This window comes from Amphiprion ocellaris, chromosome 9 (assembly GCF_022539595.1).
Source record: "Amphiprion ocellaris isolate individual 3 ecotype Okinawa chromosome 9, ASM2253959v1, whole genome shotgun sequence".
Taxonomy (NCBI): domain Eukaryota; kingdom Metazoa; phylum Chordata; class Actinopteri; family Pomacentridae; genus Amphiprion; species Amphiprion ocellaris.
Genome location: NC_072774.1, coordinates 22,447,744 through 22,464,647, shown reverse-complemented (window position 1 = coordinate 22,464,647; position 16,904 = coordinate 22,447,744). Strand labels below are relative to the sequence as shown.

General features: G+C 38.7%; 1 protein-coding gene across 2 annotated transcripts; it reads left to right on the top strand.

The window, feature by feature from the left end:
• Window positions 1-753: 753 nt before the first annotated feature.
• On the top strand, window positions 754-16,317 carry si:dkeyp-77h1.4 (streptococcal surface protein B). 2 transcript variants are annotated; one of them, XM_023271631.3, is made up of 12 exons: window positions 754-1,008; window positions 5,063-5,111; window positions 5,883-5,948; window positions 6,311-6,331; window positions 6,439-6,702; window positions 8,615-8,735; window positions 9,326-9,501; window positions 9,766-9,908; window positions 10,628-10,775; window positions 11,005-11,186; window positions 11,293-11,385; window positions 12,132-16,317. In XM_023271631.3, exons 3-12 carry the CDS (start codon window positions 5,903-5,905, stop codon window positions 12,828-12,830), a joined length of 1,893 nt encoding a protein of 630 aa, XP_023127399.2. In that variant the 5' UTR covers window positions 754-1,008; window positions 5,063-5,111; window positions 5,883-5,902; the 3' UTR covers window positions 12,831-16,317. The 2 variants fall into 2 exon arrangements, with proteins under 2 accessions (XP_023127399.2, XP_023127397.2); XM_023271629.3 differs by lacking the exon at window positions 5,063-5,111 and having other exon boundaries at window positions 755-1,008.
• The last annotated feature ends 587 nt before the right edge of the window (window positions 16,318-16,904 follow it).

Below are 16,904 nucleotides of genomic sequence, written 5' to 3'. Positions count from 1 at the left end.
TTCACTTATATGGCATTTGTTTGTTTTAACCCTTGTGTCGATCTGCGGGTCAAAATTGACCCGTTTTAAAGTTTGAAAATGTGTGAAACTACAGTGAAACTTCTGATGTCCACATTTTCAACATTTTTGGGAAATCTTTGAACATTTTTTTGGTGGAAAAAAAAAACTTAAAAATGTTTCTTAAGAACATTCACAAAAAATCAACCAAAATCCAGTGAATTTTGCTGGATTTTGGTTGATTTTTTTGTGAATGTTCTGAAACTTAGAAGTTTTGCTGATGTATATGTAATCACATTAGATATTTTTAGGATTTTTTGGCAAGATTTTTACTCATTTTTTGAAAATATTTAGAAGAATTTTCTTGCCAAATTTGGGGGGTTTTAAAGTAAAACTTTTAAGGGAAACTTTTTGAGGAATTATTGGAATTTTCTTCCTGAAGTTTTTGCAAATTTTCAGAAATTTGGGGAATTTTTTATTTATTTTTTTTGCTGAATTTTTGGATTTTTTTCAGACAAGGAAACAATATTCTTTGGTGCCCATAAATGGGGACAAAAGGAGGGTTAATAGTGTTGAAAACAGATAAGAAATTACATGATGGGGGGAAACAATGCACCAAAGCATCCATGTAGTTCAAACACCTCTTCTCGCATCCTCTACTTTGGACATAATGCTTCATTGTTTCCTAGTTGTGCGCTCCATCAGCGTCCTGTGTCAACTGGCAGACTAACATCTCAGTGTCTTCTGGGGTCTTCAGGGGTCGCAGAGTCGCCGGTGTTTCCCGACACGAGTCGATTGGCTCCGAGAGCGGAGCGGAGCCCGACGTATTCTGAACAGCTCCCAAATGTTGAGCCCGAGCGGTGAAGTGCAGCTCTGGAGGGGGGCGAGGCTGGAAGGGAGGGAGACGACGGAGGAAGAAGAAGAAGAAGAAACGGGCAGCATTCACACACATTTTCACCCTGAAAGCATCTCAGCATCCCCGCAGTGACAGCACACACAGCTCCGTTGAAGGTAGGCGAGCTACTTAACAGCGTTTAGTTGTTTTTTTTTTTAAATTTAGAAACATGTGCGGATGGATTTGTTCATTCTGACCGGTGCATGACGGGTTAAATTCTGCAGTTTTTTGGTGGATGCGCTTATCGGCTATCCGGGGCTCGGAGGTGACTGATAGAAGACTGAGCTGCGACATTTAGGCTTCCTCCAACACATTTTACTGTGAGGAATGTGTTCATCCTGACTAAATCCTTCACTGACCGGCTTCATCGAGGTCTTAGTAGGTGTTTTAGCTTAATCCAATTGATTCCCTATAGGCTTCTTTGATGGGAGTCAAATTTTCAAAAATGAAGAAATTAAATTTATTCTAGTCTTTAGAAGGGTGTATATTTAGTCCAACTCAATAAAAACAGATCATTTCACATTATTATGAGCCTGCTACTCTTATCACTAGTATCATATTTATTCCATTATTCTTTATTTTAGGAATGGGCTGCATGTTGTGTTAACATTTTAAAGCTTAATAACATCCTAGAAGATGCTCTGGTCTGAAAGCTGCGTTGTCTCCACCTGCAGTGTCCAGCTCATAGGCCCTAAACAACACAGAGGGGCACTATCATCAGAAAATACCGTCATATCTGCATAATGTGTCTATTTTCTCTTTTTATCACCTCTTATAGCGCGTTTGTTAATAACTGCATACAGTTCTACCAACCCCCCCCCTCTTTCCTGTCCACTGATTTTAATGCATCTGGCAGGTGCAAGCAATATGGTGGAAACCTGTCTGATCCTTTAGTCCACTGTAGTCAGTGTTGCAGGAAAATAGCTTGTCAGACGCTACAGGGTTCCTCTAAAAGATAAACGTCACAAAACGCACATTTTTGTTTTGCCTAACAAGATGTTCTGGTCGTGTTGTGTCTGACACATGAGAAGACGCTTCAGAGTTTGGAATTCACCACTCTGGACAAGGGAAGCCTCATTGTTTTTTCAGTGTGGTGCATCCCTTGGTCTCACTTGTAGCATTGGTCCTCATCACCAGGGGGACAAGACCTCAGGTTCCCTGCATCACTTATGCAAAGGACAGGAGTAACGTGAAAACGAAAGAGAAATGATAAAGGGTACGGACACAGAGTTTGCTTTGTTGGTTCCCCACATCTGCAGTCACTGAAGGCATTTCCGCCTCTTTCAAAGCTGTGGACAAAGGCCTGTCTGTCTCGCCAATAAGTATTGAGTTTGGAGTTTGAGGAAGCACAGGCACAGGCTTTGATTTCAAAGTAGGATGCACTGGCTGGGATTATATAAGATAAGGAGGAGGAGAGGACCAGAGAGACGTGATAAAAAGAAAGAAAGATCCAGAGAGAAATGCAGAGAAAGTGGGAAATGAGACAAATGTCCCAAGATGAAGTGAGGCAGATCTTGTAGTGACTTTGGATCCAAATGCTCCAAATATTCACAAAGAAGAAGGATTTTTAGAATTTTGCTGATTCACAGATTCTGCGTAGAAACACCAGATTGTCCGTGGTGACTCTGTGAGACCAACTGCTGTGACAAACAGATGGAAACAGTTGCTTTCTCTTTCATTTGCAGCCAGCCAGTCCTACGCTCGCTGCATTATAAATTAATACAGAGAGTGCAGGATTGATTTGTACATATATATCTACAATTGTCAGGGTTTTTTTGTTTTTTGTTTTGCCAGATATTGTGATCAGTGCAAACCATCAAACAAAGGTTAAAAGCTTAAAAAGAAGGCAAAAAAAATTAACAACAGAAATAATGGCTGTAAAAATATAAGAGGTCTAATTCGAGTTATACAGATGACTGAATTCCGAAGATTTGTTTGCTAAAAGACAATGTTCTATGTGGCTCAATAGTTCAACAGTTTGCCTCATGTACAATAAGATCAGTGAGCTTTTTAGGCTTTCCACTTGGAGTGCAGAGGGTTTTGTGAAACAGCAGCTGAGATTGTCAGAAAATGGCACTTTAAAATGTTAGTTTATTATTTTATTATAGTAAGGAAAACAGAAGGTGTTTTTATTGTTTCTTTTTAAAAATATGTATGTTGAAGTGATTCTTATGAACTCATTGTTTCTTACAGAAAAACATCATCAAATGAATTATTGCAACGCGAAAACAAATGTGTAAAATCCTTTTTCCATCTCTGTAGTACAACCCCCCAAACAGGGCTGCATTCACCATTCTCTAGTTTTATCTCCAGAGAATCTCCCTTAGCTTCTTGGGGCCCAGTTTGATCATTTCACCCCAGAACTGTTGAGGGTTATGAGTTTGTAAGTAATCAATGTGCAGAGAAAGACCTCTATTAAAATTGTGTTTCACCTGCTGTCAAATTTGGTTTACTTTTTAAATTTTTTCTCTGCTATTCTTAGGATGTCCTATAAAGCCTGCAAGTCATGATTCCAGTAGGATTTGTAAGATTTTTCAAAAGCTTTTATGGCTGTCAGGTTTCTTAACACCCATATTTAATACTGTATAGACATAGCCACAGAATTTATCATTCCAAGCCTTCAAATCACTTTGATTGTTCTTATTATTTCCCAGTTGCTCTGTAAAGTCTGGTATTACAGGACAAAAATGAATCATCAAGTCATCGTTGTACCGCAGTTTTCCTAGTTTACAGTAAAGGCAAATTCTCTTTAACAAAGTGAGGTCTTACTTGAATCTGTCAGTAATTTACATCTATCACCCAGCAGAGAGAAACCTTCATCTCCTAATGTCTCTTTTAGCTTCTTTGGGGTAAAATCACATAACTTAACAGAATTACTTAAACCTTCATGTGGATTAATAATATAGTCTACTACAGCTTTTCCTTTAACAGAAACTGAGGTGAAGTTATCCTTGCCCAAAGGTATTCTACCATTGAGCACACAGCATTTAACATCTCTCAGAAATTCAATTAACATTCTTCTATAATTATTACAAAGCTATCTAGACTGTTCCTATTGGGTATATTGTCCACATCACTGATTGTGTTGTCAAGATTACCAATATGACTGTTGAAATCCCCACACAAATAAACAGCATCCACAACAGACAGACTATACTTCTGAGCAGTTTAATGCACAAAACATATTTCACACTTAGTCATGGAAAAAATTATTAGACCACCATTGTTTAGTTGTTCATTTTGTTCATTTTAATGCCTTGTACAACGAAAGGTACATTTGTTTGGAAAAATAGAATGATAACAAAAATAGCTCGAGAGTTTAATATGAGAGCTGATATCTAGATATTTTCCGTGGTTTTCTTGAAAATAACCAAAATCACTTAAGTTCTTACATCAATTGCTGCATTGTGCTGCCAAAAACAATGCTTTTAGGCAATAAATGTTTTCTTTTCTTCCTGTTTTAGTCACATGAGACACACAGAATTTAGTAATTGATTGCATAACAATTGCTTGACGCTTTATCATTCCCAACAGGCATTGAAGGTCTTACAATATCTCCTGTGTTATAAAGAGACACAGTCTTTACTGCATGTTTATAAGCTGCTGCAAAGTGTGACTGTGAGCACTGCAGGTTCCTCCTCCAGTACCCTCCTGGGCTTAGTACTGTACATGAAAACTGCAGCAAAACCTCTGCTTTTACAAGCTCTGGATGTGTTGCCTCAGATGCTTCAGCGCAGCAGAAGGCAGCTCACATCATCTTAATCCAGTCATTCAGCTGATTATTGTGGGTTCCTGTGGCATTTCCCCTTCTGGGTTATTGTTCTGGATGTTTCCTATTGGAACCCTAACCTAGTCATTACACAAACCAGCGCAAATCAATGGACAGTCAATGACAGTGTTCCAAAGCCTGTCAGACCTCTTCAACATCCACATACCCCTTAAAGGGAAGCGTCTAAGACATAGTTGTCTATTGGTGAGACCTTTAAAGCAGCACTGTCTGTGACAGATAAAACCTACTTAGGACGTTGACTTTACAGTGCTGTCAGGTATGCTGTTAAGTCCTAATGGCTTTGTCAGCAAAGAGTTACACCACAATCTGATTTTATATATGCTTTTTAGGGAGAATTTTTAAGTATGATTAGAAAATGTTTATTTTTCTACATTATACAGAATAGGACAACGAAACAGAAGACAAAGAAAATCCTGAGCTCAAGTATATGTAAGTCGATGTTACATTTATTATGAGATTGATACTTTCACCTCATGATATTCTTTCTGTTAATGTAGACAGCCCTGGCTGCCTGCAGTTATTTCCTCCTGGTCCCTTCTTGTGCTTTTAAAAGGAAAAACCACAGAACAATGTGTTGCCCTAACCTCTTGATGTGCTGCTTCTGATGTCTCTGCACAGACGAGAGGTGTTTAAATCATCAGTATTCCCTCAGTGCTGCAATAATTAGAAAACGTCTTTGAAAATTCCACATTGTCTTGTAGAAATTATATTTGCAGGGTTCCCTTTAGCGTGTCTCCTGTTTGAAGCTCACCTGAGCACAGATTTACTGAAGCCACTGTGTGTTTCCTGCTGAGAAGACAGTTGTAGCACTGGAGACATTATGTTAAAAGTGATCAATGTATGCCTTGAATCTTTGTGGAAAGTGCTATATACAGCAAGGAATGTTTTCCAGGTTAAATTATTGACAGTGACAGTGAATGTGGAAGCACTATATAATAATGTGTATATTTATTGTCTCTTGAGCCTTGTATTAATTGTACAATTTTTCTGACAAGTTCAAGGCCGTGAACCAGAAGATTATTATTGTTCTTTCCAGTCAGCATTCAAGCTTGTCATAATAGTTGCTTTATTCTGAATCATAATTTGTTTTTATTGCCTCCAATTTATTTCCAGTATAAGGTCTACTCAAATACAAGAATGTGCAAAAATGTATGTTTTTGTCGAAAAATGTAACTTCTTTTTTTTTTCCTTTTTTTTAAGACACAACATAATCTGCCAAGATGGTGACAGTCAGTGTGATTGTGCTCAGTGTTCTGCTCACCACAGGTACGTTAAGAAAAAGAACAGTCATGCCATTGTGTCCAGTAGTTTTACAGGAATGAAGAAAACAATATAGTTTCCACCAGTGTCTGTGGGCAGTCTTTTGATAAGATACTGATCATGCTACACTGTACTGTTTGCTCAGAAAACAATTTAGTTTTACAGTTTCATAGTCTAAGGTCAGTGTAGTGATGTTGAAATGCTTAATCTTAACGGACAAAAGGTATTGTATAATATATGGTATTCAGTTATATAACAGTATAATAGAGCGAGGACAGAAATTGTACTTCAGTTTAACTGAAGATAAAAAAAGTCCAAATGTTATTGATATCACTTTTAACTATTGTTTTTTTAACCTTTAATTACAGCTATCTCTGCCCCTGTAAAAGGTAAAGCTGTTGTGTGCCAGTGCATCATATATAATACCGATTTATCCATTCTGAACTTTTCCTTGCCCTCTTAAGTGTTTCTTTGCTTTATCCACTATATAATCCAGATTACCAGGACTCCATGACCTTATTCCTTGGAGAGGATTTCCACATTTTACTGCCCTCGCTCGGGGTGGAGGTCATGTTTCGCAACAAGTCTGGTGATGTGGTCCTGATGAGGGGCTCCACAATGATCAGCAGTCGGGCCAGAGTCAACAGCTACAACAGCCACCTGGTTATAGAGGCTGTTGGTGAGGGAGATGAGGGTTTGTACACCGTGAAGAATCCAGAGGATCCAAACAATGTCAAACGCATTTTCCTTTGGGTTCGAGGTATGGGATACCATGGTACATTATGAATCGACCGACATATTTTTAAATGCACAGACACACCTGGAATTTCAGTTTAAAACCCAATTCCACTTGGATTACCTCATCTGTAGTAATTAATGGACATAACACATAATACATTAATTCAGTAGCGTTTTTAACGAAGCATGAACACAACTGTATTTTGTACTTTCAATACAATATAGGCCAGCAAAACATAATTGCAGGGGTGAAATTAGTTTTCATCCAAGTTTTTTTCATTAGTTTTTTTGGTTGTTTGTTTTGTTTTGTTTTGTTTTGTTTTGTTTTGTTTTGTTTTGTTTTGTTTTGTTTTGTTTTGTTTTGTTTTGTTTTGTTTTGTTTTGTTTTGTTTTGTTTTGTTTTGTTTTGTTTTGTGAGTGGTGGATCAGAAGCAAAAGTTATTTAACTTTTTATCATAAAAGACTGGAGAACCATCCATCCATCCATTATCTATACACCGCTTAATCCTCACTAGGGTCGTGGGGGGGGGCTGGAGCCTATCCCAGCTGACTCAGGTGAAGGCAGGGGACACCCTAGACAGGTCACCAGTCTGTCACAGGGCTACATACAAAGACAAACAAGCACTCTCACATTCACACCTACGGGCAATTTAGAGTAATCAATTAACCTCAGCATATTTTTGGACTGTGGGAGGAAGCCGGAGTACCCGGAGAAAACCCACGCATGCACAAGGAGAACATGCAAACTCCATGCAGAAAGATCCCGGGAAAGCCGGGACGCGAACCAGGGATCTTCTCGCTGCAAGGTGAAAGTGCTAACCACTACACCACTGTGCAGCCCAGACTGGAGAACCAAGCAAAAAAAAAAAAGTGCTTTTAAGAAGCTGGAATCTAGGATTTTTCTGCATTTTTTCTTTAAAAGAAACATTCAAATCATTATTTGAATATGATATTTGTTGCTAATGTGTTTTCTTTTGAATATCTCATTGATTAATCACCTAATGATTTGAATTCTGGTCTTAAATATGTACAATAAATGGGTGACATCATTGGTGGAATGTCACCAAGTACGTTTACATAAATACAAGATGCTTGTGTTATACTTGAGTATTTCCAGCAATCGGAGTGGCTTATTTCCTGTATGGAATACTTTCCCTTTTCATGCTTAAAGTATATTTTGTTAATGCCAGTATTTCTGTAATTATATTAGAAAAGTAATACTTTCAGAGCTGGATGTATTTTCACATTGTTGTAGTCTTCATTTTATTAAAGTAAATTGGGAATATTTCCCCTACCACTGGATAACATCAGAGTTAAAACTATAGGATAAAGATTACGCCTCTTACAATCGATCTGCAGTGAAATTCACTTTATTCACTCAGTCAGCAGCTGAAAACACCTGGCATTTGCAGACCCCGTTTGTCTTGTGTTACAAGTTGCAGCTGTGTTGACTCCTCTGCTCCTTTCACACAAATGTGAAAGGAGCCGGGGATTATTCAATACAGCCTGAATAAAGGTGACTGTAGTGTAGCAATATGTGGAAGCAGCATCATAGGAGGGAGTAAAATGTAGTAAGGAGATGAAAAGGTGTTTTTACAGTGTGAGAACATGCTGGAGCTGCCAGCCAGTAATTATGCAGCCCTTAAACCACTAACCCACTTTTCTCTCCTTCCCTCCCTGCTGTTATGTTATTTTTGTCCTGTGTTCACTCTCTTTACTTGTATTTGTGTTGTATTTTTATTCTTCCTCACTCCGTCACCCCTCCTAACTGTCCTTTTTCTCACTAAAACTCTGTCCTCTATCATTTCTTCCTCCCCTGAAACAAACAGACTCTCTCTAGTTAAATGTCAGGCAATTTCCTAACACCTCTGATTAACGTTGTTGCTTCCTTTTGTTCAAGAAAAAATGTTTAATGTCCTACTTTTATGTTCTAGACTGCGTCAACGAGCTGACCATCAAATACGGAGACAACTTCCGTATTCCAGTGTCGGGTGTAAATCGTCCCATCACTCTGGAGTACAGGCACAGCTCTGTGGAGGCCAACCTGACATCTAGGTAGTCAGAAAAATCACACTGATATTTGAACCCAAGAGAATGTTTAATTGCATTTTCCAACCTTGATGTACAGTCATGGATGAAAGTATTGGTACCCCTGGAATTTTTCCACAAAATACACCGTTTCTCCCAGAAATTTGCTGTTGCAAGAAGGCTACCTTCAAATCTGGGAGACCTGGAGCAGTTTGCAAAAGAAGAGTGGTCCAAAATTCCATTTGAGAGAAGCTTGCTGATGGTTATAGGATGCAATTGGTTTCAGTTCTTTCTTCCTAAGAGTGTCCCACCAAATATTGAATTGAGGGTGTCAACAATGTTGTCCAGCCCATTTTTTTTTTGTTTTGTGTAAAATTATGTCAATTTTGGCTTTTTTCTTCTGCTTTTTTGTGTTTTTCCAATGCACATCAAGGAGGTAAACACGTGTATACCAAAACATTTGTAATTGCAGCAATTTCTGGGAGAAATGGTGTATTTTCCGTAAAAATTCCTGGGGTGTCAATACTTCCGTCCATGACTGTACATGCACAGAGACAGAATGTCTCAGAGTTAGCAGGAAAAGCAAAGTTCTTCTTCTCTGACTTTTTCTCCTGTAGACCTGCTTTGGTGGTGTGGACTGCTGCAGGAACACCCACGAAACCCTATCAGGGTCGTCTCAGCGTCAGTGAGCGTAACGTCACCCTCAGCGGTGTGACGGGTGCAGATGAGGGGAGCTACACTGTCAGGGATAACAAGGGTGTTATTCAAAGGAAAGTGTGTCTCAAAGTCAAAGGTGAGAGTCCAAATGAAGACAGATGTATATGTTGTCTTCTCCCATGCTTGCCTAGTTTTGAATGACCATAACCTTCATTTATGATGATGTTGTTTCCCTTTTAGTTTTTCAGCTCCTCTTGTCTGCCATAATAGCTTTTTAAAGACTGAAATGTTAATGGGCTCTTGCAGGCTAATGCGTTTTAAATGATCCATGGACCTGTACAGAAGACTGCGATGTATTTATCTAATGTCCTCCCTTCTCCTCTGCTTGTTTGTGTCTCAGAGCATCAAAACTTTGTGACCCTTCCATATGGTAAAAGACTGAAGATCAACCTGATACTCAACAGTTCAACAGTGTATCTCTACTACAGCCTCAACAATGACCCCACACTCCACCTACTGCTGGACAAGGGAGAATCTACGAGTGTAACTGGAGCCTTTTATTTCATTGTAGTCTCCACTGTTGTTGTGATCGTTTGTTTGCTGTATTAGGTGTAAAAAAATTATATGAAAAATAATGTTATCAATAGGACTTTAACTTTTACATCAGCTCATCAACAAAGGTAGTGGTATTACTCTAGCTTGCATGTCATTTCTAACAATTGCACTGGATGCCATGCAAAGAAATGACACTATCTGTCATTTCTGTTGTTTGTTAGTTAAAACTTCTTATTCTAGATAATTATACAATTTCAATAATATACAAAACATACATTTAAATGCTTTTTTATAAGAATATATAATAGAGACAGTCAGTAATAGGTTTCCTGTTACCACAGAAGCTGTCATTTGCAAAGTATATAATCTAGTATACAACAAAATCTAGAGCAGATTCTCCTAATTAAGTAAAAAAAAAAAAAAAAAAGAGTGCAAACATTCATATCCCAAACAATTCCACTAATCTTATTCTAGGTTTTTACTCTGTGTTTTAGACATTTACCTTCATTTAGTATATTTGATTTAGCATTTAAGGCCAGTACCTGTGTGTGTTGTTGGTGTTACTTCAGCGCTAAAATCTTTTGTAAGTCATTATGGATAGTGTTTAAGATAATTTCTTACTAGTCACTGATGCTATATGTCCTGAGTCCTATTAATGATTTTATTGTTTTTTGTTTTGACAAAAGAATGTGTGTGTTTCATTGTAGGCCATAGCAGAGCTGGGTCTTGAGGAACGTTTCTCCATGGAGGGTTCATACGTTTTTCTGGATCAGGTCACGGGTGCAGATGAAGGCCAGTTCAAAATTATGGACTTACAAGGATTCACTGTTTCCACTGTTCACCTGCAAGTGCAACGTAAGCAAAGGATGAGAATTGTTGAAAGGCTACAGGACTGGTTATATTACTGTAATAGCTGCTAGATTATGGTAACAAAACATACTAGGATGAAAATAAGTACCTGTGTCGGTGATCAAAAAAAGGAAGAATAATCACTTTCAACAAATGAAAAAAAAACAAAGGAAGAATCTGTTGAATTATTTACCCTTTCTAATCTTGTCCTCTCCCCAACTATGCCCACATTTAGCCTACAGGCTGGAGACGCTGTATGTGGCGATCATTGCTCTGTTGGGCCTGCTGGTTTTCCTTCTGCTGGTTTGCCTGCTGTCCTGCCTGATCAAAGTGAAGAAGAGGGCCAAGAGGTCTGCTGCCCTGGAAAAGATCGCCCAGAACGCTGGCAAAGACGATGAGGGGGAGGCCTTCAGGCAGGTCAGAGAACCAAGTGTACAATGTAGTTTGCAGTGTAACGATAACAATGATGTGTATTCAGGTCCAGTAATTTATTTTGTTTATAAACCTGTGCACATCTTCACAGGTGGTCAAGAACATCACAAAACTCAGTGAAGAATCCAAGCATTCTCAGGCTGACAATACAGAGAAATCTCAGAGCACTGAGGTGGACATTAAGGTAAGGATATGTAATTTTTCTCTTTCATAACTGAGTCAATGAGAGTTTTCAATAATGTCTCAATTTGTATGCTGTTTTCTGCGTTCAGACAGCTGCAGCTTATTCAGAACGCTGCTGCTAGAGTCCTCACTAAGATCAAGAAAGTGGATCACATCAGTCCAGGTCTCAGATCCTTGCAGTGGCATCCTCTGTGACATAGAATTGATTTTATACTTTTGCTATTGGTTTATATAGTATTGAATGGTTTTGGGTCAAAATACATTTCTTATCTGCTGCTATATTAAGAAACTTTCTGACCTCTTTGGTCTTCTGGGACAGGTCTGTGTACTGCCCCAAAAGTAAAAGCTAAACATGTTGAAGCAATTTTCAGTTTTTATACATCGTATACCTAGATCATACTCCCAGAAAACCTGAGGTCTGCCCCAACTCTCAGTTCTTTTAAATCAAGGCTGAAAACATTTCTGTTTACCACTACCTTTTAATGAATTTTTGAGTTTAACTGAGTCAAACCTTGCCCTGTGCTGCAGCTGCGCTGTGACTTTTATCCTCTCATTTTATTAAATCTTATCTTATTCTTATTATCTTTCAATTTGTATCACTGTTTAAGAATCTGTTTATATGTTCCTTTTCTATTGCCTTATGTGCTTGTTAACATCTTGTCTTAATGTCACTTTAAATTGCGTTGTTGTTGAAAGATACAAATGATACAAATATCCTTGCCTCACCTTGTTGTCTCCCTGACTCAGGGACTAGAGGTCTCCTCTAAAGAAGTTGGGATCGGTAACCTAGAGACCAGTGACTCTGGCGTTGGCTTTAACACTGCACTCCCATTGGATACTGACACTGATGCCCCTGATCAAATCCCTGACTCTGAGGCTGCAAGTATTTCTGTTGCTCCTGAAACCAAACCAAGCCCTTTACCTGCTGCTGAGTCTAAGCCAAGTGCTCCACCAATGATGGAAATCAAGCCCAGTCCAGTAGCTGAAACTAAACTCAGCCCAGTCCCTGAGGCCAAGAAAACCCCTGAAAAGCCGGTGGAATCGAAGTTGGATGCCCCTAAACCAGCGGATGTTAAACTTAGCCCAGACCCGAGCACAGAGCCCAAGGCTGGTCTGAGTCCAGCTGATCCAAAATCTGCACCCAGCCCAATCCAAGAGCCTAAGCCAACTGTTCCCAAAGTCATCACTCCAACACCTGAGAGTACAAGTACCCTAACTCCTGCACCTGAGACCCCCAAAACAACCACATCAGAGCCCATTACCAATGGTACATCAGAGCCAGAACCAGATTCCAAACCGAGCCCAGATCATGCTGATATTATTGGAGGCTCAGCTCCAAAAGCAGTCCCTCCTAAAACCCCTGAAGTAGAGATGAAACCTAGTGGTGCCGTACTAGAAGTCGGCAGAGACGCCACTGTGGCTGAGGATTCAACCACCAACACCTGAGAACTGCACCTGCAAAAACACAAAGGAAGCCCCACAGATCTTGTCCATCTACCACTACTTTAGACAATCAAACACCCCCTAGCAAATAATGAGAAAACCACTGCAGCTGGTCTGACGTTGACTGAACATGCCTGAACACAGCATTACCTTGACAATGGGATCTCACTTGCCCGTAACTAACACTAAAACCTTTCTTTGACTTTCTTTGTGACTTTGTAATTCAGAAACACTTTGCATTCCAAGCATGGCTTTTGATTGTGAGACATTTTAGTTGTATACACCTTGCAGCCTTGATTTTTGGTAATTTCATAGTAATACTGCCAGACTGCAAATGAAACCCTTTGCAGAGTTTACAACTAAAATGTTCACTCCCCATAAAGTCCTTTCTTAAATATCCAGAAAGATTTTCCACATTTCATGAAAGTAACATACAGTACTAGATTTGCCTATTTGTCCATAACTAACCATCATTTCCCATTAGGATGCTTGTTCCTCTGTCAGCACATGGAGGAAATTTTCAGCTTCAGTTGACACTAGCTGAAAATTTCATCCACTACACAGACGTCAGCTGAGCAGAAGTGAAAGCTCTTCTGATCACACTCGACTGTGTGTCGTGAGGTTAAGAGTCAGACTCCCAGTGGATATCTCAGGTGATTAAAATGTGTTTGGTAGACTAATCCCTGACATCTGGATCAGCTACTTTATGTCTTTGATCTGGATTTCCTCTTGGTTCTAGAAAAATCCCAATAATCTTGCAGTTAAATAAGAGGCTCATGCCAGTAAAAACTTCAGGCACTTAAAAAGACCACCCAGTTCCAACTATATGTTGGGCTTTCCAGTGATTGAATACTAAAAGAAAGTGTGGGGTAATTTCAAATAGTTAGAATATGTTTCCTTTGATTGTTTATTTAATTGTTTTCCTTTACCTGCTGTTTTTTTTTAGCCTTCTTTTTGTTTGCTGTTCTTCAATTGATACCCATCCTTTCCTCCCTCTTTCTGCTTTAATTTACTTAACATCACTTACAGCTACTGAAACAAGGCCTTTTGAAAGAAAGTACAATATTAGCCATTTATTTTTTTTTTTTTACTAAAACTAGATACTTACTCTGTATTAGGTTTGGTTAACAGTGACAAAGTCTTGTTCATGCGTCCTCGACCCTGTAAAATTTGACAAAAGCTTCAAATACATAGTTGTCATTGGCTTAAAAATTCTCCAATAGTATGAGGCCTTTATCAGCGCCATGGCACTGTTTGTCTAGAGCTGTGTCCTTAGTGAGTTTCTAGGTGCATGGATGTTCAGTCAACACAATTCAGTCTCACTTGTAACAGTATTTATGGTACAGAGGAGGTGTGCAGATACTTTTTCATGTAAAAAAAATGCATGTCTCTACCTCGTGTTACAACTGACTGCTGGCAAACCAGTGACTGTCCATGTCTGATGCACTGGAATAATCCCCCCAAAATAAAAATTATGCACAAAGAGACAGCCAAGAAAATTTAATCAAATGGTCAGAGAAGTATAAGAAACTTTTAAGTAGACCCATTTACAATGAACTCGACTGTCTTCATAGTTTTCCTGACAAATAGATTTCCTAAGGTGTGAATTAATATGAGATGTTGCATCAGCATCTTAAAAAGCCATAAGACTAGAAAAGTTTCCATGTCAGATTTAATACAAAGATGAACACAATATATAAACTTAAGATAAAAAGATAAACACGTGCCTCGATATTGAATGGATTACCTTTATAATTCAGATGTGTTACACTTGGACAAAGGCTTTCTAATGTAAAATTGAGGAAAACACTGTATATGCCTCATTTCCAACCTGAATCTGTGAGGGAACTACACACTCATTTGGCAATACTGACAATGCTCTTTATAAAGACATACATACATGCACACATAGACCACAGACAGGCACTGCAACCTTGTAAATATTGCATGTGTACATCAGTTTAACCCCCTTATGGCTGAATGTTTTTAGTGTATAGGACAGTTGTTGTATTGTACTTAAGAATAGAAAACTAGTACAATTTTGCACCAACTTCAAACACACACACACACACACACACACACACACACGCATATATATATATAAACCCAGATCAGATGCACTAATGTCTTGAACTAATTTAACAACCAAATATTGTAAAATTCCATTATGACTATATTATCTCTTTTAGATCAGTTACCTACTATTATTGCCAACTCGATGATACTCACAACATACTGTATCTTTCACCATATTTACATGTTGTATTGAAATCAGTACCACTTACAGCATTAATTGCTGCATGCCCATGACATGTTCCAGAAGTTGTTTGTGTGTGACCAAAGAAGTGTTTCTATGTTCCCATTATTCTGTGCTTTGAATTTGTGTGTTTTTGTCTGTAAGTTTATGAGTGAGGTTGTGTTTGCTTAAAGTACCTATGCACAGGCAGTTTGTACAGAATGAATTTCGTGTATTTTGTGTCCGTCGCCATCTGTTGTAAGGTGTCCATGTGCCTGCCTAAATCGTCTTGCAATGTAAAGAAAAAAAAGTGCTGCATTTAAGTCATGAGTGTGAATGTGCTTACAGCCACAAAACATTCTCCAAGATACGGATATTTTAGTGACTTTTGTCTTCGTTTTAGTGCCTAAAATATATATCGGATAGTTAGCCTGCCATTAGGAAGTGACTAATGTCAGATCATCAGCCACTTCCTAATGCCACCTTTTTAGTTTTAGGTAGCATATTCACAGATGTATGCAGTTTGCACACCTGAAATTATACCACTGACTGGCCTAAGATATGCTAATATGAAAGAAATGTGGAACGAAATAATGCAAGTGATGAAGAGACTGATTTGGAGTGATTATAAATAGCATACAGACTGCTGAGTGTGCTTGTGTTTTCACTAATCAAGTCTGTGGCACAGTTTGGAGCATGTGTGTGAATGCATGATAGCAGCAGATGAATGACAAAGCTTTGTGTGTGTGTAACCCCTCTGGGTTATGTCGTTGTAAGCAACTGATGAGAGACCGCTTACACAGCGTTTCCCTGCACCACTACTACTGTATATTGTCAGTGATTGTAATACCAAGCAGAGGAAGTAGGGATGTGAGAGCCGCAGACAGTAAGTGGTGGGCATGATGAGCCTCTGTTTACACATTACCACCATCTCAAAGGAGGCTCAGTCTAGTGGGCTCAGAGTTATTACATCTAACAAGTGCTGGAGGGATTCTAGTTTCATACCCACCTCTGATAGGCCACTAATAGACGCCACTACTGGTAATACCACTGGTACTCCTTGCACTACGTGAGTTGTTTCTACCCTCTCTGATTACTGCTGCTGTACTTGGCCTGGTCGTGGCGTGATGTCCCACATGGTCTCTCTGTACACTCTTTTTGCACAACACTTCACACAGATTTTTTGTAAAGACAATTGTTTTTTTTTCTTTATTTGTCTAAACAGATACTAAAAATAAACTGAAGCTTATGGCATTTGCTGCGTTGTTGTCTTTGTTTTCCATATCTGTGAGCAACAAATTTAAGGGATGTTGAGTCCTAGAGTTTCCACCTCAGTCACTTATCACATTCAATGTCAGCCGTGTTGTGTTCTATCACGTGTCGCTTTCACACCCAGGATTCCACTAATCCCACTGCATTGCTTTGAGCTTCCATAACCTGGCAGGACATGTCATAACGGAATAAGCATAACAGGGACACTTATAAACAGGCCAATGGTAATATCATAATGCTGTTTACACCTGCTATGGATCCTGAAGCTCCAGGAAGGCTACAAATAAGAATCTTCCATATGTGTTATTATTGTCCCTTAATTATCCCAGTTCACACATTTGTGATGCTTAATCTCAAAAGCATGAGGTAAAATCATAGTAAATTAAATGTAAACCCATAGTAAAATTAAATATATAACAAGAACAGAAAAATAAAAATTGTGGCTACAGTAACAGCCATGTATTTTCAATCCAAAAATCGAATGTGAAGTTTTCTATTCATAGCACTCTTTCATCAAATAGAGAATACATATCATAATTAAAATCACAGTGATAATTAATTTTATTATT

Coding starts and splice junctions, on each gene's coding strand:
- si:dkeyp-77h1.4 (XM_023271631.3), top strand. CDS start 5,903: ATGGTGACAGTCAGTGTGATTGTGCTCAGTGTTCTGCTCACCACAG. Junction 8,736..9,325: donor GAGGCCAACCTGACATCTAG/GTAGTCAGAAAA, acceptor TTTCTCCTGTAG/ACCTGCTTTGGTGGTGTGGA. Junction 9,502..9,765: donor AGTGTGTCTCAAAGTCAAAG/GTGAGAGTCCAA, acceptor TTTGTGTCTCAG/AGCATCAAAACTTTGTGACC.